The sequence below is a fragment of the Psammomys obesus genome, unplaced genomic scaffold (assembly GCF_907164565.1).
Source record: "Psammomys obesus unplaced genomic scaffold, mPsaObe1.curated_primary_1811, whole genome shotgun sequence".
Classification (NCBI taxonomy): domain Eukaryota; kingdom Metazoa; phylum Chordata; class Mammalia; order Rodentia; family Muridae; genus Psammomys; species Psammomys obesus.
The window spans coordinates 12,788,041-12,815,785 of NW_026588752.1; the positions used below are offsets into that span (position 1 = coordinate 12,788,041).

General features: G+C 37.8%; 1 protein-coding gene across 2 annotated transcripts in view; it reads left to right on the forward strand.

Moving 5' to 3' along the window:
• Pank3 (pantothenate kinase 3) overlaps positions 1 to 26,151 on the forward strand; it is a 26,864-nt gene extending 713 nt beyond the window's left edge. Inside the window, exons 1-7 of one of the 2 annotated variants that reach the window (XM_055604541.1) lie at positions 5,748 to 6,046; positions 7,758 to 8,110; positions 9,751 to 10,004; positions 12,536 to 12,712; positions 16,553 to 16,676; positions 18,593 to 18,718; positions 19,527 to 26,151. In XM_055604541.1, coding sequence (XP_055460516.1) covers positions 5,962 to 6,046; positions 7,758 to 8,110; positions 9,751 to 10,004; positions 12,536 to 12,712; positions 16,553 to 16,676; positions 18,593 to 18,718; positions 19,527 to 19,577 — 1,170 coding nt within the window. In that variant the 5' untranslated portion in view covers positions 5,748 to 5,961 and the 3' untranslated portion in view covers positions 19,578 to 26,151. Of the gene's footprint in view, positions 1 to 5,747; positions 6,047 to 7,757; positions 8,111 to 9,750; positions 10,005 to 12,535; positions 12,713 to 16,552; positions 16,677 to 18,592; positions 18,719 to 19,526 lie in introns of those variants that run through there. The other variant, XM_055604543.1, reaches the window with a different exon arrangement.
• Positions 26,152 to 27,745: the final 1,594 nt, after the last annotated feature.

A 27,745-nucleotide genomic window follows, 5' to 3' on the forward strand; every position in this document is an offset into this window, starting at 1 on the left:
GTACACGGGAGAATTTTTACTCGGGGTTTCCGAGGCGGGAGCACAGAGTTAGTCATGACTGTCAGCTTGGGGTTGGTACCTCCCACCTCTTCTTTTCTTTTTTCTTTTTCTTCTTCCTTTTTTTTAAACTGGTTTCTGGGTCTCCTGCTTGTGTCCTTGAAGTCCAGGTAGGTTCCTGGGAGTTGTCACTGTTGCAGTGAGAGCTTTTCAACGCATGTGCGTGTAATCTGCCTGTAGATAAATTGCCTTGGCAGTTTGGAGTGTCAGCTGGTTCGTGTTTTAGAAAGCAGATAAACAAAAAGGCTAAAACACCTGTATTTCAGCGACCCACTTCGAACCACTTTAATATCGAGGTAAATACCCTGAGCTTTTTCTGAAATGTACATGCATATACTTCAAAAATTCTAAGCGACATCAAGTTTCATAAGCTGTCTTTTAAAAGCCTTTTATTCGTGCACTTAGCTTATTTATTGGCTCAGCCTTTCATTCTCTACAAACTAGGGATTCTGTTTTCTAGTGTTTCATACTATCCTGCCAACTTCTCCAAGAGGTCAGCTACAGAGTGGGGTTGGAACACCTTTCCTGCCTGTTCCCATACACCTCACAGAAGCAGCTTCCAAAGTGGTCTAGAAACTGTTGGTTAAGTGTGAGAGGTTTTGGTGTGTAAAGATGAGGAAATTGAACCTCCACTCAGTAACTATTAGTATCCTAGTTCTGGCTCAAAGTGCAGTGCTGTTTCTCTTCTACCTACAGGGCATAGTCTAAATACTTGGGAAACAGTTTTTTTTTTTTTTCTTTCTTTCTTTTAATTTTAGATTATCTGCTTATAGAAGATATAACAATAGTTTCTTTTCTTTTTTTGAGACAAGGCTTCTCTGTGTAGCAGTCTGTAGACTTGCTGGCCTCCAACTCGGAGATCTGCCTGCTTCTGCCTCCCAACTGCTGGGATTAAAGGCATTCTCCACTGCCACCTGGCTTCACAGTGATTTCTTAGTTCAAGAAATCTGGTGGCGCACACCTTTAATCACAGCGCTCAAGAGACTGGTAAGCTCACCGAGATCTGAGGCCAGCTGTAGATAGGGGTTGAGACGCTGCCTCCAAAAACCCAAAACAAAAAAAGGAAGTCTATGAATCAGTGACTAAGTTTACGTTTCTTAGGTTAAATTATCGCACCTTAAATTAGCATGGTAGTTCATTCCAGCTCTTGTATAGCGGGAGACCCTGCCTCAAGAAAACAAACCCACACACCCTAATGCATCTTAATGCAGTGATGAGGAACACTTGACATCTTCCTTCAGTGAACTCATTTTCTCTGATTTTAGAATTTTCATTAGTTGCCTGGCCTTGGTGGCTTACACCTTTAATCTCAGCAGAGGCAGGCAGATCTCTGAGTTCAAGCCAGTCTGGTCTACAGAACTAGTTGCAAGACAGCCAGGGCTACACAAAAAGAAACCTTGAAAAACGAGAAAGAATTACTTTTATTATCTGGGTTGAATTATGTTAACTCATCTCCAGGGAAAAGGAAAATAAGTCCTACATGGTTTTTTGTTACATGATTTTTCATGATTTTTTTTTTTTTTCCTGAGGCAGGATTTCTCCACATATTGTAGGCTAGCCTGGAATTCTGCCTTCCTTTGGCTCCCAAGTGCTAGGTTTAAAGGTAGTTCAGATTTATCATTTCGGCTCTTGTGTAGAGTGAGACCCTGCCTCAAGAAAACACAAACACCCACACCCTAATTCATCTTTATACAGTAATGGGGAACACTTGACATCTTCCTTCAGTAAACTCATTTTCTCTGCTTGTAGAATTTTCATTGGTTCCCTGGCCTTGGTGGCCATGATTGGCCCACATGATTTCATTTCTTATTTTTCTTTTCTTTTTTTGAGATGGTTTCTCTTTGTATTCCTGTCCTGGACTCACTTTGTAGATCAGGCTGCCTCCCCCCACCTCTGCCTCCCAAGTGCTGGTGCCACCATTCCCCACCCTGGCCCACATGATTTCTTAAACCTTAGATTTTTCAGCTTATGTTTTGCCTATGTATCTGTATGCTGTGTAGCTGGACTTACAAGGTGATAGTAAAGGGTGATAAATTATTTAATGTGATACAAGTTTTTAGTAAGTGCCAACCAAGTAGTAAGGTACTTGAAAATTTTGTTGAGCAAAGCATGTGTTTATATAATTTAGTTTATTTGTAGATTTATTAATATTGAGAATTGTCAGTTCCAGTAGATAGTAAAATATGTTAGGAGGTAATAGTTGCTAATGTAACTCCCATTAGAAATGAGGAATTTACTAAAGAAAACAAAAATAAGGACTCTTAATACTGAAGATATGAAGATAGGCATTTTCTTAGTCTGTTTCAGAAAATCCAGGTCTTCATTTGTTTTGATCAGCTGGAAGAGTGAAATTAGTTTATTCATGAACTCAAGCTATTGGAATTTACCAATATATATGCTACCCAAAATAATGTACTAGAAAATTCAAAAATTGTTAATCAGACCATTTGCTAAATGATAAGAGTAATTAAAAGTTTGTCTTCTGTGTTCTTGTTGCCTTCCTCTTGCCTTTTGAACGCGATTTTTTTTTTCTATTTACTTATACTTAATTATGTGTATGTGTGGGCGTATGTTATATGAGTGCTGGCATGTGTGGAGGCCAGAGGTATCAGACCAGTTCTTTTTTTTTTTTTAATTTTTAATATTAATTACAGTTTATTCATTTTGTATCCCAGCTGTAGTCCCCTCCCTCATCACCTCCCAATCCCACTCTTCCTCCCTCATCTCCTCCCATGCCCCTCTCCAAGTCCACTGATAGGGGAGGTTCTCCTCTTCCATCTGACCCTAGCATATCAGCTCTCATCAGGAGTGGCTGCACTGTCTTCCTCTGTGGCCTGGTAAGGCTGCTTCCCTCTCAGGGGGAAGTGGTCAAAGAGCCAGCCACTGAGTTCATGTCAGAGACAGTCCCTGTTTCCCTTACTAGTGAACCCACTTGAATACTGAGCTGCCATGGGGCTACATCTGAGCAGGGGTTTTAGGTTATTTCCATGAATGGTCCTTGGTTGGAGTATCAGTCTCAGAAAATACCCCTGTGCCCAGAGTTTTTGGTTCTCTTACTCTCCTTGTGGAGCTCCTGTTCCTTCTGGGTCTTTCTATCTCCCCCTTCTTTCATAAGATTCCCTGCACTCTGCCCAAAGTTTGGTTATGAGCCTCAGCATCTTCTCTGATACACTGATGGGTAGATTCTTTCAGAGGCCCTCAGACCAGTTTGAGCTAGGTTGTTACAGTAGTCGTGAGGCACCTGAAGTGTGTGCTGGAACCCATACTCAGGTCCTCTGGAAAAGCAATACCTGCTCTTAACAGCTGGGTCATCTCTTCAGCACCTGAATAGTGGTTATTTCTTGGCTTAAGGAAGTGAATTCCAGAACAATGTTGTGCTGGCAAGACTGCTTAATGGCTGATGACCAGAGTGTAGTCCATGGAACCTACATGGTGGAGAAAGGACTGACATAGAATTTGCCCTCTCTGTCTGATCTCCACATGCAAACTGTGGCAGGCGTGTCCTACACATCTACATAAACACAAATGTAACAAGGTGGCTCCCCACCCAATTTTTAAATTTGTGCTGTTGGCAGAGTGAATCCCTTTCAGTTATTTTCCTGATTTTAAAAAAGAATGTCAGATAGTGTGTGTGGTGGTACACACTTGTAATCCCAGCAGGCAGATTTCTGTGAGTTCAGGACAGCCAACGCTACACAGAGATACCCTGTCTTGAAAAACATAATAATAATAGTATAATAAAAAAGAAACTAATAAAAGTGTTAATGTGCTGTAAGAAACATGCAGCTTTGTTTAGCAGTGCTGTTATGTAGTTCTGGCTGCCATGGAACTTGCTATGTATGTAGACTAGGCTGCCCTTGGTTCTTTCTCTGTGTGTGTGTGTTAAGTGTGTAAGTTTTTTTTTTTTTTTTTTTAGTTAGGATGTGCTTGGTCTTTTGGTACAAGCAACTTGCCCAGGGAACCTTTTAAAAGCAATACAAGATTAAAAAAAAAATTGTACAAAAGTTGTTTTAAATTATGTGTATGTGTAGATGTAAGTGTAGTTCAGGAAGAGACCAGAAGCGTGCATGCATCAGTTTCTCTGGAGCTGGAATTATCAGCAGTCTATGCTGCTGAATCTGGGTGCTGGAAACCAAACTCTTAAGAGCTGTCCATGCCAGTTAACCCCTGAGCTGTCTCAAAAGCTTTTTTGTTTTTCTGTGGAGTTTTTGTTGTTGTTGTTGTTGTTGTCGTTGTTTCTGGTTTTTGTTTGTTTAATTTGAGACAGGGTTTTTCTGTGTAGCCTTGCCTGTCCTGGACTCATTTTGTAGACCAGGCTGGCCTAGAATTCACAGAGATCTGCCTGGCTCTGCCTCCCCAAGTGCTGGGACTAAAGGTGTGCACCACCACACCCAGCTGTGGTTTTACTTATCACTACTTTTTCCTTTCTCTAAAAGATTTAACTAATAGTAACAGTTTCTTGTATTTCACAGTTCAAATGAATGGGGCTAGTGTTAAGGTACAGAGGAGAGACCAAACTGTTTGCTACAAAGAGATTGAGATTTTGGTTACCTTCATTAACTTATGGTAAGTTATGTCCTTACCATAGCTCACATTTCAGAGTAGCCAGAATATATATTTTGGAATCGGCTATTCATAACTTAGGATAAAAAATACAGCCAGTGGCACATGCCTCTAATTCCAGAATTCAGGGAGGCAGAGGCAGGTGGATCTTTTTGATTTGGGGGTCATCTTGGCCTACAAAGTGAGGCCAGAATAGCCAAGGGTACACAGAGAAACCCTGTATTGAAAAACAAAACAGACAAACAAAAATACTTTAGTACTCAGCCACAGTTTTAGAAAAGTTGGTGACTTCTTATTCTCTAGTATACCCAAATTTCAAATATACTTGCTTAGGCAAGCTTCTGCTGAAATTTAATTCGTGGTTTTGTTTAAGAAATGTTAACTGCTAATTGTAAGTTTGCATTCAAGAATGTCAATATTCTGATGTTTGTAAATCTGTAAATAGCGGCTGGAAAATAAAAAAACTTTGAATGTGCAGTTGGTACTCTCAATGACTGTGTGTGTGTTGGCACCTGTGTTTGCCATTAGCCTGAGAAAGTCTGCAAAGGGTTGGGGATACAGGTCAGAGGTAGAGTGTTTGCCTAGCATGCAAACATTTGCTTGCTTGAATTACCAAAACAGAAAAGGGTTGGGAGAGAATATGCAAATACTGCCTTTTAGTGGATTTTTATAAACTATTATTTTTATAAACTATGAACTCTAGAATCAAGTATCACTTAAATATAAGAACTTCTTTTGGTTAGGTTAATGCCAGAAAAATTTATCAATCATCACCAAAACATGTCGTAATAACATAGTTTCTTTTGTTGCTGTTTTTTTTTTTTTTTTTTTTTTTTTTTTTAAGTTAGAACAATTCTGAGGGAAATTCAAGTTCCCTTGATCAGTGTCATCTGGTCCCATTTTTAAAAGTAGTATACCTAGGTCTTGTAACTCAGACAATAATACCAACACTGTTGAATCAGGATTGCTACAAGTTCAAAGCCAACTCGGGCTATAAATATATATTTTATAAATATATAATTCCAGGTTAGTCTGAGCTATAGTCTGAGCTCCAATGTAAAAAAAAAAAAAAAAAAAAAAAAATTAAACCATGAAATGCAAAGAAGAATTTGTTCAAACACTGTGTAAGATGTCTCCTGTCAATACTGCATTGGAAGCATTGGTGGGGGTGGGTAGGGAAATGACCTGTAACTTTACACGTGAATCCTCCCCCTTCTTTAAAGCAAGGCTAGGCAGACCATGAATAAATTTCTCAAGAAATTGTAGGTTTCATGAACTGAAAGCAGCACTTAGTGATACCACATTCTTTTTACCTAACTGAGCTTCATATGAGTGCCCACAATGACCGGATTGGTGTCAGATCCCCTGGAACTGGAGTTACTGGCATTTGTGAGCCACCTTGAGCCTCCTAGATCTAAGTCTTCAGGTAATATAGCCCAGCACCTCTGGTGTGAGGGTCCAGAAATCTGTAATTTTCAAATAATGCTTAGATGGTCTTGATTTTCTACTTGATATGTACCGTTAAATATGTAAGTGCCTCTTAAACTTTGTCTGCCTATCCTTTATATTCCTAATTAAGAAAGCTTTCAGATGTTCAGCCAAACTACATTTTCTTGTGGAGAAAACAATTGGTGACTGAAATTGTCTATGGATTCAAGACTAAGACTCTTATTTTCTCAGCTTGAGTCTTTGTCCTATTTGCCTAACTGTATTAGGGCTCTTTGCCTTTGGGTAGGCTAATTTTTGTTTTTAGCATTCTCCACATTCAAAAAGACATCAGATTTTTTTTTCACCAAGCAATGCAGCAGTTAGCTGAAGTTCTAACCCTAAATAATAATCCTAGTTAAAATGTGCTTGTTCTTATATAGGAAGCTCAGTGCGGTTAGTTGTATGTACCAAAGAAACTTAACACGCTGAATGAGCAAAGAAAGATTTCATTGAATTTTTAAATGTTTATATTTGTGTGTTTGCCTGTGAAAGTCAGAGTGTTGGAGCCCGTGGAACTGGTGTTATAGGTGATGGGAAGCTGCCTGATCTGGGTGGAACTCAGGTGTGCCGGAAAAGTAACAAGTGCTTTTAACCACTGAGCCATCTCTAATCTCCCAAAATTTCAATTTAAGGAAATAGTTTTCCCGTTGGTTATCTGATGTGACTTCAGGCCAGGTTTTTGTTGTTGTTGTGTTTTGGTTTGTGTGTGTGTGTTGTTGTTGTTGTTTTGTTTTTGAGACAGGGTTTTTGTGTGTAGCCCTGGCTGTTCTGGAACTCAGTATGTAGACCAGACTGGCCTCAAACTCAAATCCACCATGTGTTGGGTATTAAAGGCATGCCCCACTGCTGCCCGACTTTTTTTTTTTTTTTTTTTTTCTGTGTGTGTATATGTGCATGTCTGTGTTGTAAGGATGTAGGCAAGCACACAGTGAGATGCAGTGTTGGTCTTTTGGCCTTCTGCCTTGTTTTATTTGAGACACACACTTCCTATCTCGCCTGGCACGGAGGTTACTGGTGCTCATTTGGATGACTTTCTATTACATTCATTTGGGAGTCCTGGGATCCTTCTTGTTTTGCAGCAAACTCTTGTGGCCACTGAGCTCTCTGTTCAGCTCTTGGTTTTATTACATTAAAAACTGTAGGAAGTCTTCAGAGGACCCAGGTTTAATTCCCAGCACTCATGCTAGCTCACAACTCTCTGTTCCAGATGGATCTGATGCCCTCTTCTTCTTGGGTAATAGGCATATACATAGAGGAAGAAAAAACACTCATACATATAGAATAAATAAGTCTTTACCTCTCCCCTAAAATTTAAATCCTAGTGATAACGATTAATTTAAATTCTTCTTGTCAGCTGTGCAGCAATGGTGTGTCTCAGTTGAGGAGAGTCTGGGTTATATAGAGACATCTTGTCTCAAAAAACAAAAAGTGTTCAAATTCTTATCACCTAAGTCACATGATAAATTTAATGAATGAATAGGGGTATCTGTGGGATAAAGAATTTAAAGGTCTTAGGCAATGTCTTCAATATCATTTAAGTTTTTAAAAAGTATGCAAATAAAACTGAAGGAAAAACTGAAAGTCTTAGTCATTAAGTATTAATTACAGAGTAAATGGAGTTTGTGACTTTTTTTTTTTTTAATTCACAGCTTTCCCATGGTTTGGCATGGACATTGGGGGAACGCTAGTAAAGCTCTCATATTTTGAACCTATCGATATCACAGCAGAGGAAGAACAAGAGGAAGTTGAGAGCTTAAAAAGTATTCGGAAATATTTGACTTCTAATGTAGCATATGGATCTACTGGCATTCGGGATGTGCACCTTGAACTAAAGGATTTAACACTTTTTGGACGAAGAGGGAACTTGCACTTTATCAGATTTCCAACCCAGGACCTGCCTACATTTATCCAAATGGGGAGAGATAAAAATTTTTCAACCTTACAAACGGTGCTGAGTGCTACAGGAGGTGGTGCTTACAAGTTTGAGAAAGATTTTCGCACAGTAGGTGTCTATTATTTGAAAACCATAAATTAATTTGAATATTCAGTTTTAAATAGAAGGCTGGCCGTCTCTCTAGGGCAGTGGTACTCACCCTTCCTAGTACTGGGACCCTTTAATACAGTACCTCATGTTGTGTGACCCCCACCACTAAATTATCTTAATTGCTACTTCATAACTTGAATTGTGCTACTTACTGTTCTGGATCATAAAGTAAATACTTCTGTTTTCCAGTACACTCTGGATGAATCCTGTGAAATGGTAGTTTGGTACTCCCCAACTCCACTCCAAGGGATTGGGACCCACAGGTTGAGAGCTAATGATCTAAAAGATTCCTTTTCCCTGAGGAGGTGAATGTGCATGACCAGAGTTTGACTTGGAACATTTTTAAACAACTTTATGGGCTGTCTGCACTGCTCAGACTTCAGTGTGCTGATGGAATGTGGTGCAAATGGTAGAGTCTGTTAGTGTGGAGCTGTGCTGAGGACACCGAAGTGAATCTGGTAATCTTTACTGTTCATTACTCTCTTAGGTTTTTTTTGTTTTTGTTTTGTTTTGTTGGTTTGTTTTTCAAGAAAAGTGTGTGTGTGCGCGCACCACTAAGTACTGGGAGTAAAGGCATATCCCACACCCCAGTTGTCCACCCTCAGCATTTTTTTGTTGTTTGTTTTGGGGGGGTTGTTTGGGGATTTCGTATTCATAGTAGCTATCTCATCTCCTGAAACAAGTTATGTTAGTATCCACCTCCTGTCCTTGAAGTTATAATGTATGTGACAGGAAAATTATTGAAGGGATAATGTGTTTCTGTATTTGGGGTTTATCACATGTAATTCAGTGGGATTACATGTGATAATTTTGGGATGCCATCCAAACTAATATATACATTGAAACTATGTGAGCAACACTTCATGATTGTGTGCATTGCTAGACAAAATTAATATATGTCAGAATAGTTAAAGATAACACAGAAATGAAGTGATTTTTAAAATTTGTACAACGTATTTGTGTGCATAACACATCTGCCATTCTAGGACCCTCTCCACTAAATCTTTTTTTTTTTTTTTCCTTTAATTAGTTGGTAGTTTTTGTTTTGTTTGTTTTTGTTTTATTGGATACAGGATTTCTCTGTAGCCTTGGCTGTCCTGGACTCCCTTTGTAGACCAGGCTGGCCTCGAACTCAGAGATCTGCTTGCCTCTGCCTCACAGAGTGCAGAGATTACAGGCCTGTGCCACCACTCCCTGCTGGTAGTTTGTTTTATCTTATGTGCATGAGTGTTTTGCCTGCAGGTAAGTGTGCACCATGTACATGTCTAGTAACCACATAGTCAGAAGATACCAGATTCTCTGGAACTGAACTTGCCATGTGGATGCTGGAGTTGAATGCTGGTCCTCTGGAAGCTGAGTCAGTGCTTTTAACTTTGATCCCTTCCTCCTCCTCAACCATTTGAATCTAAAATACCCCAGAGGTGGTAAGAACCAGGGGAATAGGTGAAATCCTTGATAGATTTTGACTTGAAAATGAAATCTGCAGTGCCTTGAATAATACTGAAGTTTTATAAAATCTGAAAACTATACAATATGTTTAAACCAAGTATATTTGACCTTTTTAAAATTCTGATTTTTGCTCTTTTTTTTTCTTTCAGATTGGAAACCTCCACCTGCACAAACTGGACGAACTTGACTGCCTTGTAAAGGGCTTGCTGTATATAGATTCTGTCAGTTTCAATGGACAAGCAGAATGCTATTATTTTGCTAATGCCTCAGAACCTGAGCGATGCCAAAAGATGCCTTTTAACCTGGATGATCCTTATCCACTGCTGGTAGTGAATATTGGCTCAGGAGTCAGTATTTTAGCAGTCCATTCCAAAGACAACTATAAAAGAGTGACTGGGACAAGGTAGTAATCTTTTTGGTCTGATTATATCATTCATCATGTTTTATGCACAAAAGCTGTGGGCTGTGATTTTTTTTAAAAGTTGTTTGTTTTTTGGTGCTGGAGATCAAGCATACCCTCTCCTACTGTTGCTAGGTACGTATGCTATATTGAATTAGGCTCCAGCTATATCAGTATATTGCTAGTTCCCTAGTTTTACCAGAAAAATAATACGTAGGGGACTGGAGAGATGGTCCAATAGTTAGGAGTGCTTGCTATTCTTGCAGAAAAGCCAGGTTCAGTTTCAACATCCACATGGCAGCCCACAGCTATCCTGAACTCCAGTTCCAGTGGTTCTAGCATCTGCTGGCACTAGCCACACACATGGTATAGGAACATATGTGCAAGCAAAACACTCAAACACAAAAAAGGTAATATCTTTAAAAAGAATATAGACGAAGTTTTACAGATCCTATTTGTAAGGTTTTTATGTAATGATTTAAAACTAACACCCCTAAGTGTTTATTAATGGTCAATCAACATCAGTTGGTATCAGAATTTCCATAGTGATTTAATGTTTGTATAGTATAATTTCACTGTTTTTTCCTGAGTTTTCTTAGCAAAGTTGCTGGCATTGTCAGAATTCTGTTGACTTAAATTACTACTACTATTAGTATACTACTACTCTATTTTTCTTTTAATCTCTGCAACATTTTCTTGTTTTTCTGTAGATATACTTAAGCATAAAGCTTGCATGTGTTGATAGATTTCATTTAAACTACAATATCAAATAGGATAGTGAATTCTCTTGCACTTATTTATAGTTATATAAATATCAAAAATATATCTTTATTTATATATGTATATGTTTTTTATTTTATTTGTATGTATGTGAATTTATGTGTACCATAGAATATGTGTAGGTGTCCACAGAGGGTGTCACATCTCCTGAAACTAGAGTAAGGTAGTTGTGAGCTGCCTGCATGGTGGGGCCACTGGGAACTGAATCCAGATCCTCTGCAAGAGTAGTAAATGGTCTTACCTTTGAGATACCTTTCCAGCTCTGTAGTTAAATTTTAGGATGAATTTAATGTGAACTCCTTATAGAATAAATTAATGTTCTCAAATAGACCATAACTTTCTTTGTAATAGCCTGAAATGTGGATATGAAGAGTTTTATAATTCTTTTTTCTTTGTTTTGGTTTTTTCAAGACAGGGTTTCTTCTTTGTAGCCTTGGCTGTCCCGGAGTCACTTTGTATGTAGACCAGGCAGTCCTTGAATTCAGAGATCCCCTGCAGCTGCTTCCCTGAGTACTAGGACTATAGGTGTGCACCACCACACCTGGCCAGTTCTTTTTTTTTTTTTTTTTTCGAGACAGGGTTTCTGCTCTTTGTAGCCCTGTCCTGGAACTCACTGTGTAGACCAGTCTGGGCTGGAGCTCATAGAGATTCACCTGCCTGTACTTCCCAAGTGCTGGGATTAAAGACATGCACCATCACTGCCCGTTTTAGTTTTATAATTCTTAATTTTCTATATTTTAAAGTGGCAATGCCTATTTAAGGGAGCAAAGATTTTTAAATAATTTAGATGGGTTTATGGAGGAGTGTCGATTTTAAAGTGATATTCCTGTTGAAATAAAGTATTGGTACTCTAAAAGCACACTTTTTTTTTTCCCCTCTGTTTAGCCTTGGCTATCCTGGACTCCTTTTGTAGAGGAGGCTGGCCTAGAACTCAGTGATCCGCCTGCCTCTGCCTTCCTGAGTGCTGGGACCAAAGGCATGCACCACTGTGCCTGGATCTTAAAAGCCCACTTTTTTGTAATATCTTTACCAAATAATTATAAATAAACATTTCTTGTTTTGATTAAGTATGAAAAATAGAAATTTAGGAGAGTCTAGCAAACAAAGATTTTCTGTTTATAGACTAGAACCACACAGTTACAGTTTATGAACATATCCAAAAGGATATGGAAATAGTACTAAATAAACTTTTCATTAACGTGATGATCGGCTGGATATATATAGTTCCTCTAGTTATTTGTCTAAATCATATTAAATTTTCATCTATTATAACGAAATTTATTTCAGCCTAATTGGGCAACTAAATAAACCTTTCACAGTCATTTATTGGAAATTTAAACCACAGATTTCTTTCTGTCTTTGTGTGGTATTTTTAGCACACGCGCGTACATGCACCCTTTTTGAGGCTGTGTTGCACAGGCTGACCCAGAACTCAAGGTCTCGTCTCAGCTTATTGTAGGATTATTATTAGTATTTCTTTTAATGCACACACAAAAGTATATTTTTAGCAATTAAAAAATATAGGCTATTAGATGCCAAGTGGGGTTTTTCTCCCTAGCATATTTAGCCTTTAATATGACAGGTTTGGTTTTACTGAGTAGTTTTTCTTTTATCATGTTGGTATTTGGCACTTACCATGTTTTTCCTCTGTGTTTATTCAATAAATGAATGTATCTTTTTACTTTGGGAAAGAAAATATCATCTAAATACAACTTAACATTTTATTTATTTTTATCTTATTTTTCTTTATTTAGCCTTGGAGGGGGCACCTTTCTTGGTTTATGCAGTTTATTGACTGGCTGTGAAAGTTTTGAAGAGGCTCTTGAAATGGCATCCAAAGGTGACAGCACCCAAGCTGATAGGCTGGTCCGAGATATTTATGGAGGAGATTATGAAAGATTTGGTCTGCCGGGTTGGGCTGTAGCATCTAGGTAAGTTATATTGTTTCTCAAGCTGTCTATTTAGTTTTTGTAAACTAGTATGCCATGGGGTTTAAGGATGGTTTCCTTTTCTCTGTTTAAGAGTCCAGGTTTTGAACATTGAAATTTAAAAATAAAATATTCAAGGCAGGTGATGGTGCATGCCATTAATCTCATTACTTGGGAGGTAGAGACAGGCTGACCACTTGAGTTTAAGGTCATCCTGATGTACAAAGCCAGTTCTAGGACAGTCAGCAAACAAAAACATTCTTTAAGAAGTTTACCCTGTTGTACTCTATAAAAACAAACAAACAAACAAAAAAACAGTCCTGTGCTGTTTATTTAAGTGGAAGAGCATTTGCTTGGTATACCCAAGGCCAGGATTTGATTCCCTGCACTGCAGAACAAAGACTCTCAGGTAGCCATAGTGGTACACAACTTTTTAGGAGGCAGAAGCAGGTCGAGCTCTGTGATTTGGAGGTCAACCAGATCCACAAAAGGAGTTTCAGGCCTGTCAGTGCCACACAGTGAGACCCTGTCTCAAAAAGACAAAAACCAGGAAAACAGAAATTTCTTGTATTCTGAAACATCTTTTTCCTGTTGATATATGCAAATAAAAATCGTATTTCATAATCCTCTGCTTATCCAAAAATTAGTGCCATTACATGACATAGTGTGTATACCCTAAAATAGTCACACATTCTAGAAAGAAATCTTTCCATGTTGTAGCTGTAGTCGTTCTTTGTTCTTGTTGTAGTCCTGTGTGTAGTTTACATTTCCAAAGGTAAAGTGCAAATGCTTTTTACAATTTTGTTAAGAATACCCTTCAAATGGTGATTTTTCTTCTAACCAGGTAAAAGCCTGTATGCATATAGTTGAACTAGTAGGCTTTGCAACTTTTGGTGTTTTGCTAACCTGAAGCAGCATCTTAGAAATTTCCATTTCTTTGACCAGCAATAAGCTAAGAACCTTACATGGCCCTTATTGTGATTGTTGATTATCTGGGTTTGTTGTTGTTGTTGACTTGTTACACAGTTGAATTTATTAGTCTTTTCTTTTATGGCTTCTGGATATTGATTCATAGTAAGTAAGACTTCCACATTCCAAATATATAAAGGAATTAACCTGTATTTTCTTCTGGTGCTTTAATTTATTACTTTTATACTTTAGTATTTGATTTGATATAAACAAACATGTTTGATATAAACAAACATGACTTATATAGTTTTGTGTGACAGATCCAGTTTTAGTTTAATTTTTTTTCACAAGGACCTAACATCTATTCTTATTTTTTCCACCAATTTGATACGGCTTTATCATGCACTAGGTTTTTTGTTTGTTTATTTTAACTCTAGATGTACCATTGCTGCAGTGTTAAAGTTTTAAAAGCATAAAAAGTATGTTCTATTTATTTTTTGTGATTTTTATTAAGCTTATTTGTGTACTTAGGGAAATCACATTCGTAGGCTGGTGAGATGGTTCAGTGGGTAAAGGTGCCTGCTGCCACGCCGTCTACTTTAGATTGATCCCAGAACTTAAATAGTGAGGGGAGAGAACTTACTCCTGCAAGTTGTCTTCTGGCTTCTGAATATGTGTATACATGGGGAGGGGAGAGAACTAAATGTTTGTGCAAAATGAGTAATCAATATTTAATGTTATAAAAATCTGTTCCTCCATGGCTATCTGGCTACCTCCCAGCCAAAATCTCTATAATACTTGCATTTTTATCCTCTGCTCCAGCTTTTTTCTCTTCAAGTCCCCTGGACCTCTCCTCATGGCTGAATTCCACTTCCTTCCTCTCTCCTCCCTTTGCTAGAAACCGATGTCCCACCCTATTCTTTTTGATGCCCAGCTACTGGCTAGACAGCTTTTATTGGCAAAACAGAACAAATGGTGAGCATGTTTCCACAAACTTGAACTGGGAGATTCTTAGAATAAATATTACAATGTCATGTCCAGATTGAAACCAGATAGAGGGACAGAGAAATCACTATTTGAATAAACAGGTTAAACTTTATACAGTTCACAATAACACTATAACAACATGCTTGAAAAATATTTTTACAATCATTTTTGTTTTTTGAGACAGGGTTTCTCTGAGTAGCTTTGGCTGTCCTGGACTCACTCTGTAGACTAGGCTGGGCTAGAACTCACTGATACCTACCTGCCTTTGCCTCCTGAGTGCTGGGATTAAAGGCCTGTGCTACCACCACCTGGCTACAATCTTTCTATTACAGAACTTACCTGTTTAAGGCATTATTGTGTCTTTCAGACCTTTAAAAGGTTGTCTTATATATTTATGTTTATTTAAATATGTTCTAAACAATTTAAAATTTTGTTAACCTACATTATATATATATTAATGGGTTTCATTATAGTATTTTCATTTGTAAATGTATTTTATTTTTAAACAGTTCACCTCCATTACCCTCTCCTGTCCTCCTGATACTTGTGTTGATTCTCTTCTAATTAGCTAGTCCCCTTTTACTTTTCTGTGTTTTGTTTTGTTTTGTTTTGTTTTGTTTTCTTTTCTTTTCTTTTCTTTTCTTTTCTTTTCTTTTCTTCATGGCGGAATGAGTTTAGTTAGTGTTGCTCATAGATACATTGGCAACTTAGCAGTGGCAATGCCACAGAAGAAACTGTGTGTCATTCTCCTTCCCTGTCAACTTTTGGATCCCCACGGAGGGGTGGGCCTCATAAATCTCCCTGTGTTCCTAAAAATTGTCTTTGTATATGATCTTTGTTAAGCTGTAATTGGCTGTTGCTTGTCAGGGCATCCAGTGCTCTCTAGTAGTGGTAGAATTTGCCTCCTCAGTACATCTGTGCTTCTCACAGAGACTCTTCACTCTTTACATTTAATGTCGCTTGTCAACTCATACATGTTTCATTATTTTTGTGTGACATTAACCCTGGTTGCTTCTGTCTAGAATATTTCTTCTCTTTTTTTTTAAACTAGTTAAACTTCCTTTTATTGTGGAAAACCTTCCCTCCTAGTTTTTTCTTCTTTTACTTTCTATTAATAAAAATTCTCTTTCTTGCTTGCTACGATTTTTGGTTTGTCTGCTGTCATGTTGCAGTTAGTGTCTCTGTGGCTCTCCTATGCTACTTGCATTGTCCATAGGATGGCCTCTGGAAGAAGTGCACAACAAGCCCTTGGAATGCAGTTAATATATGCCACATGGTCGAGTGGGTACACTACATATGTTGGCTTTAAATAAGATGAACAAATCTATTTCATTTCACCTTTATTTTTGCCTTTTTAAAATATGGCTAATTAGATGTGTTATGTGGCACATTTCTGTTGGACAATGCTGCCTTAGACAACGTACTGCTTGAGGGACCTTTGTTTCTGTAGTATAATGCTTGGTATGTCATAAATGCTTGTGATTGAATGGAAAGGATTTTACTTCATCTTGAACAATATTTTGATATTTTGACTTTAAAAGCAAATCACTGCACTTTTTTTTTTTCTTGGCTTTCTAAAATAATCTTAATTTTCGTGTGTGCTGTAAGGCCTTGCATTGTAGACTAGGTTGGCCTCATACTCACAAGAGATCCTCCTGCTTTCTGCCTCCCACAGTGCTGGGATCACAGGTGTGCGTCACAGTGCCCAGCTGCCTGTTTTGTTTTGTGTTTTTTTTTTTTTTTGACAAGTTTAATTTTTAATTCTTTTTAAAATGCTGCTTACAGATTTTGTTTTGTGCTAGTACCTGTGTGCTCATGCTCTTTGGCCTTAACTTTATAGAGCTATTGTAGATATATAAGTTAATGTAAATTGTCAGTTATTACTGCTAGATTGACTTGTCTGTTTCTCTCTCTCTCTCTCTCTCTCTCTCTCTCTCCCTTTTCCAGCTTTGGGAATATGATATATAAGGAGAAGCGAGAAACTGTTAGTAAAGAGGATTTGGCGAGAGCTACTTTAGTTACTATCACCAATAACATTGGTTCTGTGGCACGAATGTGTGCTGTTAATGAGGTAAGACATCAAAAACAAGCTGGGCTCAGTGCTGTATGCTTTTAATCTCAACACTCAGGAGGCAGATTTTTATGATTTTGAGGCTAATGTGATCTACATAGCAAGTTCTAGGCCATTCGGGTTACATGCGAGAGACCGTGTCTTTTTGTTTTTTAAAAAAAATTTATGATAATATAATAAAAAAGGTGATTCCTGTACATCTTACAGAACCACTTTATTTTCAGATTGAGATCTATTTTGTAAGATTCCCAAATGGATAAGATAAATCCTGCTTACCCAGTTATTCTGTTAAGGGTTTTATCGTAACAAGTACAGCACTGAGGAGGCAGAGGCAGGCAGATCTCTTAGAGATCATGGGCACCCAGGGCTACACAGTCTGCCTCTGCTTCAGAAAACCAATAAAAGGACAGAGAGAGAGAGCAAGGCCCTTGGTGTTTATTCCACAGCCCTGCAAAAGAAAAAGAGACCGCCAGGCGGTGGTGGCACATGCCTTTAATCCCAGCAGTTGAGAGGCAGAGGTAGGCAGGTCTCTGAATTTGAGGCCAGCCTGCTCTAAAAAAATGAGTCCAGGACAGCCAAGGCTATAAACACAGAGAAACCCTGTCTCCAAAAAACAAAACAAAACAAAAAACACAAACAAAAAAAAAAAGGAAGAAGAAACAACCAACTTGGGGCCAGACATAAGACAAATAAGTTCTTATTCTCAAAATGAATATTCTCAGGGATGAATATGCAGTCTAAATCTAAATGAGACTGAAATTAAAGTGTAAACATTTTGAGATAACTATTGAAAAAGGCCTTTTGGAGTCTTGTTTATTATTAATGGGATATTCAATTAGTGAAATACTTGAACGTTTTCTTACTGCCCTCGGCTTCTTTACAGTGCTGCCTTGTTGCATATGGATCAAGCAGCATTGTACAGGGCTATGAAGGCATTGAGACTTTTTCTTCACATGTTGTTTGAGTGATATGTGGTGCTTGCCTTAAGAAAAAATATGGAGGGCTGGGGAAATGGCTCAGTGGCTGCTGTGCAGGCATGAGGACCTGAATTTGAACCCCTAGCATCTACATAAGAAGCTGGGTGTGGCTTTGAGCTTATAAGTCTAGTAGGTATGGATGGGGAAACAGGAGGATCCCTGGGTTTTACAAATACTCATAAACTCTGAGCCAGCTCTTCAGCCTAAACAGTTATTTTTTAAATTTTATTTGTACCCCCCCCCCCCATTGTCTGTACACCATTTACATGCAGTGCCTGTGGAGGACAAAAAAGGGCATTGGATTTCCTAGGTCTAGAGTTATAGATGATTGTGAAGAACCAAGGTGGTGCTGGGAAATAGAACCCTGGACCTCTGAAAGATCAGCTCCTATTCCTAACCACTGAACCATCTCTGCAGCTCCCAAACTATGTTTTAGTTGGTCTATGCCTCCTGTTCTTCTGCCCTCACATCTACCTCCTCTTCTTTAACTTTTCCGTTACTCAACTTTCATGATCCCCTCTCCAAATCATTGCTACTGTCCAATTCTGTGTAGGGACCAGGTTGCAAGTTATGTTGCGTGTAAGTAGTTTTTACTTTGTAGAGCAATGTTAGGTTTGCAGTAAAACTGACTGGGAAAACACAGGCAGTTGCATTTCTTCCACACATGTGCACAGCCTTCCTGACTCAACATACTCTGGCTCTTGGTATATTTGGTTGTAGTCCAAGAACATGCAGTGACATGACATCAACACTAAAACCCAGAGTCCATATTTGACATCAGAGTTCACTCTTGGTGTACATAAATCTTGATAAATTATCTAATTCACAAATAATTGGAATTCTAGAACTATGAAGAAATTAGTAGGTACTAATGAATGACACCCACATTCTTACATAAATATTTTAATACTCTTAAAAGTCAATTTGTTTTCCTTTCAGAAAATAAACAGAGTTGTCTTCGTTGGAAACTTTTTACGTGTCAATACTCTCTCTATGAAACTTCTGGCATATGCTTTGGATTACTGGTCAAAAGGTCAATTGAAAGCGTTGTTTCTAGAACATGAGGTATGAAAACTTTTTTTTAGATTATTTAGCATTTGTTTTTATATGTAATTTTTCTATACCTCTGTATATCTTCTTGTAGCTATATATGTAAAGTTGTAAACTATTTTACGCATGTGGAGACCGGAGGACAACATCGGGTGTCATCAAGAATACCACCCACCTTTTTTGAGACAGGCTCTCACTGGCCTGGAGTGCACCAGTAGGGGCCTGTACTGGGTGGACTACAAACCCCAGAGATCTTCCTCCCCCAGATCTGGGCTTACAAAGATAGGACACCACACTTGGGCTTTTCTTACATTTGTTTTGGGAATCAAACACAGTTCCTTGTGTTTATGAATTGAGCTGTTTTCCTAGGCCTGTGTCATGTATCTTGGTTTTTGAGAGGTCACACTACACATCTGGGTCCAGACTGTCCTTGAATTTGGGGTCCTCATAAATGATGAAATTATAGGATTGTGCCACAAATTATTGACTTCTCCCAAGTGCTTGGGATTAAAGGCATGTGCTACTGTGTGCTGAGTTGGTACATCATTAGGCTTTTTATTTGATATTTCTCAGCTTTGTTTATTTAGTTGGTTGATTGGTTAGTTTTGGTTTTTGAAACAGTTTCTCTGCATAGCCCTGGCTATCCTGGAGCTCTCTCTGTATGTAGACCAGGCTGGCCTTGAACTCTGAGATTCACCTGCCTCTGCCTCCAAAGTGCTGGGATTTTATCTGTTGCTTTCATGGAATGTACTGTTTCATGTATTCATGTGAAGAAGGCTATAATAATATGTATTCTTAACAAGTTAATTTAAAAATCATACAGGGATACTTTGGAGCTGTTGGTGCACTTCTTGGACTGCCAAATTTCAGCTAAAACATCGGAGATCTTTGCTAAGAAATGTCACCTAGGAGAAATCCAGAGACTGCATTCATTATTTGTCACTGGGAACCAAAGGATAAAAGAATAATACTGTTTGTTGATTTTTAAGTGTCAGAACGGTAAGCTCATGAGCTTAGCCGAATGGAAAGACCTGTAATGGGAAGTATTCCTCATTGATGTCCCTTTGTGTGTATATAGCCAGCGTTCCATCTGAAATGCAATACAGCCTCTTGATTGTTGAACTTTTCTCAATGATTTTCTATTTATTTGATGCAGCCAACATTGTAGTACTGTATGCTCAGACACAAATCTTAAAATCTCAGAAATGTTTGCATATGCAGAAAAATAGATTCTAAATATTTGTTTGAGTCTGTTTTATGTATGTTTGGTTACTAGTGAAGAGGTAACATAATCTCATAATTTATGTACTGGCAATCAAAGATAATCATTTTCTGTGACTTAGAAATGTTAAGGCAATACTAAGTATTAACTATGGTAGTTTTATAATATTCTCCTCAAAAAAGCATGTCTATATGACCTCTGCCTATAAGTATAATTTTTTCTCAGATGATCGATGATTTGAAATACGTGTTTAAATCTGATTTTTCTATTGAATTCCAGAAATCTTTTGCACATATTTGGTGGCGCTACATTTTCTTTATTTCATGCATTAATCAGTATATGTGTTAAAATGTTTACTGTTTTTAAAATTGGGGGGCAAATCACATACTTTGGAGTCTGTCTTAAGTCCTTGAACTGTTCAAATGGAATATGGTTAGAGTGAGTGACATTAAGTGCTTTCTCTACCATATATATCTCAGGCCCAAACATACACATTTCTTTCTTATTAGGTGTGAACTATGAAAGCTGATTTTTATCCTGCTATAAACAGTAGCAATGGAGAGAATCAGATGTTGTCTAAAAGGATGTTTTGAAACTGTGACTCTGAGGCAGTGTTGCTGAATTACAAATGGATCAATGTTCATGGGGTTTTTTTTTTTGTTTTTGTTTTTGTTTTTTTGTCGTCATAAAAGCATTGCAGATCCAGAATTTGTCTTTTCCTTTTGCCTTGGAAGGGTTTGAATTTCTGTTTTTACATAGGCAGTAACTTTTTGGAGGCCAGTAGTTCCATAAAGTTGAGTTTGTAAGAGAAATGGACCTATATTAATTTCCAATATTTCTGGAAATAACCTTAAAGAGGTTAGAGATTGTTTACATTTCAAAGAGTATTCAGTGTGGTTTCCAAGACCCCAGTGTTCAGCAGTGAACATTTCCAGCAGACTGTCAAGAGGTGCTTAATAAAGACTGGTTTCTGTCTAGTTTTCAGATTTTATGTGCAAGTGTTTAAAGTTCAGTTTTCTTTACCTGAAGGTATGAACATGCAAATAGTGTTTGGTGGAGGGAAGCATATGAAGGTAGTGTTTGCTTGGAACTTTTGAAATCAGAAAACATTCTCTGGTGATGGCACTCAGTGTTTGCACAGTGGCCAGTTCCAGCCGAATGCCACCGCTTTCTTTATTTTAAAGTGGTTTTCCCCCCACCCCTACCCCCCCAAGACAGGGTTTTTCTATGTAATGGGCCTAGCCCTGGGTGGTCCTGGACTCACTTTGTAGACCAGGCCGGCTTTGAACTCACAGAGATACACCACCTCTGCCTTCCCAGTGCTGGGATTAAAGATTTATGCCACCACACCCGGCTGTTTTAAAGGTTTTTGATTTGAGTATTTGTGCAGATAAGAAAATAATTGAATGTTAGAAACTGCAGATTATCTACCTGTAGAAATTCAGTATATCAGCAACTCTAGGTTTAGGGCTATCTTTAAGAGAAGATGGGCTGGAGAGATGGCTCAGTGGTTAAGAGCACTGGTTGCTCTTCCAGAGGTCCTGAGTTCAATTCCTAGCAACCACATGATGGCTCACAACCATCTGTAATGGGATCTGATGCCCTATTCTGGTGTGCATAAAGACTAGAGTACTCGTATCCATTAAATCTTTTTAAAAAAGGAAAGAAAAAATGAATAGTGTTTAATTTGATCGCTATACTTCAGTTAATGTGGGACTAACATTTTGCCATATGGAACTGAAATTACCTGTTAAGGTTCATGTAAAGTGAGCCAGCTAGCTCACACATTTACCTTTTTTTCAAGTCTAATCTATAATTACTTAATAAGAACACAGAATCATGATTGATAAAGGCTGTCAAGATTCTAAACTACTTTATATTGCTCTTGAAATTTCCTGTAAGCATACTATCATAAATAGGTTTGCTTCTGGTATCAGTCAACCTAATTGAAGGTATGGTGTGTGTTCTTTTTGTTTTTAGGCTTGTGTTCTTAAACAGTGCCATTTAATAGAAATAAGATATAAACTTAAACTATGTATGATTTTATATCTTATAGTAAATTCATTAAAACGCTAACAAGAAATAGAAATAGGTGGAAGTCATTTTAGTACTTTTTTTTTTTTTTTTTAACCAGCATATCTAATGAGTTAATTTTAGTTGGGAAATGTGCTTTGCCTTCTTTTGTTTATTTTATTGTTTAGTCTTCAGGTGATGCATATTTTATACTTAATAGCACATCTCAATTTTGGACTGACCACATAGCCACAAGATTTCATAGCCAGATACATAAAAAACAGAAAACACGGTGCCCACTCTGTTAGTGGTTTCCTAAAACTACTTCTGTTTTGTTTTTGTTTTTAAGATAGTTTCAACTCTATAATGTTGGCTACCCTTGAACAGGCTAAGTATACCAGGCAAGCAAGCCTTGAATTCAAAGAAATCCATCTTCCTCTGCCTCCTGCATGCTGAGAATAATGGTCTGCTAGAACTTCTTAAAAAAGAGTACTATTGTGTCCATGAAAACTATGAATATAGCCTTTTAAAAGAGTGAGATGGGGGGAAACAGGAATTTCTTTTTAATAGAGGGAAGACCATTTATTTGGGCGTCTATTTTACACAAACTGTTATTATTTCATATATATATATATGCATCATCTCATCTCTTCTTAGTTGTATGGAATTTTTCCAATAACTGATATTGATAAAACTGCCTGTGACACATACTAGTAGTTAGCACTCTCCAAACTAATGTATTTCCTTTATGGAAGCAAAATTAATTCCAGGGACTTAGTTTCTAAAGTTTCTGAGTTTTGTGCAGTCAGTTTTGGAGGATTGCCAAGAAACACTTTTTAATCCTGTTGTGTTTTATACATACAGAGAATCTTCTTTATAAAAAATCTGATAACTTTCAAATATTAAGAGCATGGTTAGCCATGGTTTTGGCCATAAAACGCACACACAAAGATCTAAAACACCACCACTCCCCCAAAATGTTGCCTTTTAACTAGACCTCTTCAGGCTTATATACACAGATCATATAGGTTAGCATAGTATCTTGTGTCTTAGGTGGGAGAGTAGTGACTCCTCCTCTGAATAAAGTCATTGCCAAGGCTAGTCATACACATGCTAATTGGAAGCCAGCCCCTCTCACTGTTTGCAAATACTGGACTCTTCAAAAGCTGTAAATGGATGGTGCCCTTGGATGCATATGATTGCTATGTACTAGGTACCCATTCTTGTTTGGTTTTGGTTGGTTGGTTGGTTTGTTTTGTTTTGTTTTTTTGAGACAGGATTTCTCTGTGTAGCTGTCCTGGACTCAGTTGTGGACCAGGCTGTCCTCAAACGCAGAGATCCGCCTGCCTCTGCTTCCCTGAGTGATAGAATTACAGGTGTGCACCATTAGGTACCCATTCTTAAAGATAATGTTTGGGGGTTACATTCTTGGGCGGGAAGCTTGGCCTGGCCGTGGTTTCTATACGTCCTTTATAAAACCACTTTGTTAGAGACAAAGTTCTTTCGTATTTAGTTTATTTGTATCTTCATTTGTTGAGCACTTTATCTTTGTTAGTGTTTTGCATTTTCAAATATAATTCAGAAACCCTCCTAAGTTACGTAAAAAGTTGATAAAGCATAATGAAAACGAGTGTACATTACTTTGCATTCAGCTTCAGTTTTGTGGTATACATAAACAAAATAGTAGAATACTTTTTTGAAAATACTCTGATTTTAAGGTGATTGATTGCCTCTAAACATCAGTGTTGTCTTTTGCCATCTAAGCTCTGTGTAACTGAGCACATTTTATTCTGACAGTGATGCAGGCCAGCTAGCTTCATTGGTGTCACTAGATAATCTCTTGTTTGTTTTTTTGCTTTTTGAGACAGGGTCTCTGAATGAGGTCCTGACTATCTTGTAACTTGCTGTGTAGACCAGGCTGGCCTCTAACTCAAAAATCCTCCTGTTTCTGCATCACAAGTGCTGGTAATAAAGGCATGTGCTACTATGCCTAGCCTACATCACATTATTTTACAAAATTACTTTTTGTTTTGCAGTCTGTAACAAGAATTGTCTCAGTGTTAGTAGTAACATTTTTTTTCTTTGAAGTATTGTGATAGCCACTTCAAAACAGCAGCAGAAAAATAGAGTGTCCCAAGTTTTCTGTTATCTTTTTTCCTACTTGCAAAATTAAAACACTCCCTATTGGTCACACTGTGCTGTCTTATGTGTTCAGTATATGTGGAATTCTGCTTTGATAGTGTTTTAGGATGTTCTGCTCCTTGGCATAACTTCTTCAGATGTTATATCTATATTTGTAACTGGGAATTCAGTGACTCCTGTATGAAATGACACAGTTGTCAAGAGCCTGAACACAATAGTATGTCATTCTTGGCAGTGCTTAGAATGACATACACATTTTCAGATGCTATCATGTTCTAGAACTAATTTTTAGTGCTTATATAAAATTTCAATAATTCTTTGCCTTTCATTAGTACGTGTTGATAAGTACTTACAAAACCAGAAAAATGCCATTCTCTCGATACTGCCTATGATAGCTATTGGAAAGTATGTGCACTTTTTCATTTGTAAAGTTATCTTGAATTTTAACTATTAACCTCAAAATTACATAGGGATTATTACTGCTGTTCATTTGTACAAGAGAAAAATAACCCTTTAAATTCAGAGATGTTGAAGTATTAACTGTACTTGGAATTTTTAGTAGCTCCTTTCTTTGACTTGTTTATATTTTTGTTCATTGTATGTGGGCGAACAGTAAACCCCTCAGAAATTGCCGCATTTGTCCAGTACCCAATTCTCGGCAACATTTACAGAACAAAATGGAATTACCTGTAAATAGGTTGAAATGGGTTGTAGTTCTACATAATGAGGCAGGCAGAAGACTTAAAATTTCTTTTCTGAGTTTAATGGGATAGACCTGAGTCCTTCAGCAATGTCCATCCTTCTTGCTGCTGACCCTCAGCACTGTGCTTTGGGATCTGATCTTCATTCACAAACTAGTTTGATTTCTTTGTTTGTTTGTTTGTGGGGTTGTTTTTGTTTTGTTTGAGACAGGGTTTCTCTATGTAGCCATGGCTGTCTTGGACTCACTTTTATAGACCAGCTGTCCCTGAATTCACAGAGATCCACCTGCTTCTGCCTCACAAGTGCTGGGATAAAAGGTGCGCGCCACAACTACCTGGCTCATTTGTTTTCTAAACAAAGGTTTGGCTTTAGAGTCTCAGTCTTTTTTGCTGCCATTAATTTTTACATTTAAATGACCTGGTAAAGAAAGTAACTTTGACAGAAAGCATTTTCATTTTTACATAACTTTAAAGTGCCCATAAGTGTTGTAAAATAGTTTGAGATTGTGATTGTTCTGTTTCTGCACTGTATGACTGAGCGTCATCGTGGCTGGATGTTATCAGGATGTCACAGTAGCTCAGTCAGTACTTAACCCTGTGACTATGCCATTTGGAAATTGGCCAGTTTTTTTCTGAATAACTTACTAGTTTTCAACATTTAGAAAGAAAAATAATTTTGTAAAGTCTTAACGCTTTTGCTGTAGTCTCCTAATCCTACTTGTAATCCCTGGGCCCTGCTGTGAGTGAGGTTCAGATGCTTTGTCACCTGTACCCACTGTGTTTGAGCTAAGCGAATTCCTGGCATTCTAACTAAAATTGAAAGGCATTCTTAATTCTCCTCAGTTCTGATGAAATCATTCCTAGGTAGCTTCTGTCCAAGCTTAGGGCATCTTTTACATAACACATGTCACTTCAGTGCAAGCTGCCTTACTCACTGTTGGTTGCATTATTCCTGTCAGGTCCAAGCTTTATTTATGTTTAGATCCTTCTAATAATAAATTCTTATGTAAAGATGTATGATGTACTACAAACTTTATGCATAATAAGACTAAGTTATAGCCTATTATAACCTATAAAACACTTCCTGTAAATTATCTAATTTATTTTTCCATTTATGTACAGTTTCTTAATGTAAATTTTGAAAATATTTGTTGTGTTGTGCTCTGTAAACATTCCCATGCTTTTTCCCTTAATGCTTATTTGCATGAGAGAATCTTGGGTTCTGCTTGTTTGTACTGTGTAGCCTTTAAGCCGGCCTTGGGGTGTCTACCTTTTCTGTAGTTTCTAACTTTTTCTAATTTGTTAATATTCTAAGTGTTATAATCATGCTTTTTATACCCTACTTTCCAAATAAATTCTCTTATTTACTACATGTGTCTCTTGATTGTTTCATCTTATAGTACCAAGCAGCTGCATTTCCACTTTGATTCAGCAAAAGATTTGATTCTTTTGGCCGTTGACTGGTAGCGCATAAACTCCATGAGAGCAAGGACTAAAAGATTTGTTCACTTCTGCATCTCCAATACCTGGTACTGAGAAAGTATTCAATAAATATGTTTAATGAACTGACTTTGAAGTGTCCTTATGTGTCTAGTCTGCTGAGTAAGGTAGTATACCTTTGAAGGCTCACACAGATATAAAAGCCTTTCTTAATCTTGAAATGAGATCATTTTTCTGTGCCATGTGTGTATCTGTAAGAGTGACCCTGAAGTTGTCAGGACATCTATGATACCTTAGTGACACAATTTAAGAAAATTTATTCTAAATCAAATCTTGTTATTTTTTAAAAGGTTTTATTAATTTGTGTATATGTATGTTTTGCCTGTATGTACAGATGCATATCACGTGCATGCCTGGTATCCAGGGAAGCCAGAAAGTATTGGATCCCCCGGAATTGGAGTTAGAGATGGTTGCGAGCTGCCATGTGAGTGCTGTGAACTGAGCACTTCTCAAGAGCAGTAAGTGCTCTTACCACTGAGCCATCTCCAGCCCATCTTATTATTAATAATCAAAGCCTGTTTGAGAGGAAAAGAAAAAGTTCAAATTGATGCCATTGTCTTGACTCCAGATGTATAGGAATGCTTGAACTATGATGTAAAGCAGAATCTTTATGTTAAAATCCAGTGAGCAGAGAAGTAGGATGACAAAGATGAATGAGACCTTGCCTGGGAGAGGATGGAAAGATGTGGACATGGTGCATTTGAGGGTTAATTCAGTTCTGCACATACAGTGTACTGCCTGTAGTTGGAAGTAACTACTAAAGAGCAAGTTCAACACTAGTGTTAGTGCTTTGTTCAAATCAGTATTGCATGTGGGAAGGCAAGTTGGTATTCTGTGGGTGCTGTGTAAATTGTGGAAGCAAGCTACTTATTTACATTTCTCCATTGAGAGTAGTGTGTATTAAATAATCACTGATGGCTTGGCATCTGCAACTTATTGACCAGGTCCATACTAAGCTTTATAGATTTCTGTTTTAAGATTATTTCTTTAGGGGAGGCAGAGGCAGGTGGATCTCTAGGCCAGCCTGCTCTCCAGAATGAGCTCCAGGGCAGCCAAGACTACACAAAGAAAACTTGTCTTAAAAGAAAAAAAAGATTATTTCTTTAGGTTTTTTGGGGGGCTTTTAATGCAGTGCCTTAGGTTTCTTGGCCATCTTTACTTGAGTTTTGTTATTGAAACGTAGTCTTTCTCTCAGGCTGGCCCTTGCCCTGTATAATCCATTCTCAACTTTTTCTAGCTACCAAACCCGTATTTTTTAAAAAGTCAGCACACACACACACACACACACTCACACACCTGTGTGTGGCTGGCCTGGACTAATTGGAGGATAGACTTGGTAGAGAAACCAACTGTGTGCAGTAGATAACTATTACCACTTACTCTACCCACTGTTTCTCTTTGTGCACTATGTGCCTGGTGTCAGAGGCCAGAAGAGGGTGTGCCCCTGGGCGGATACCCGGTACT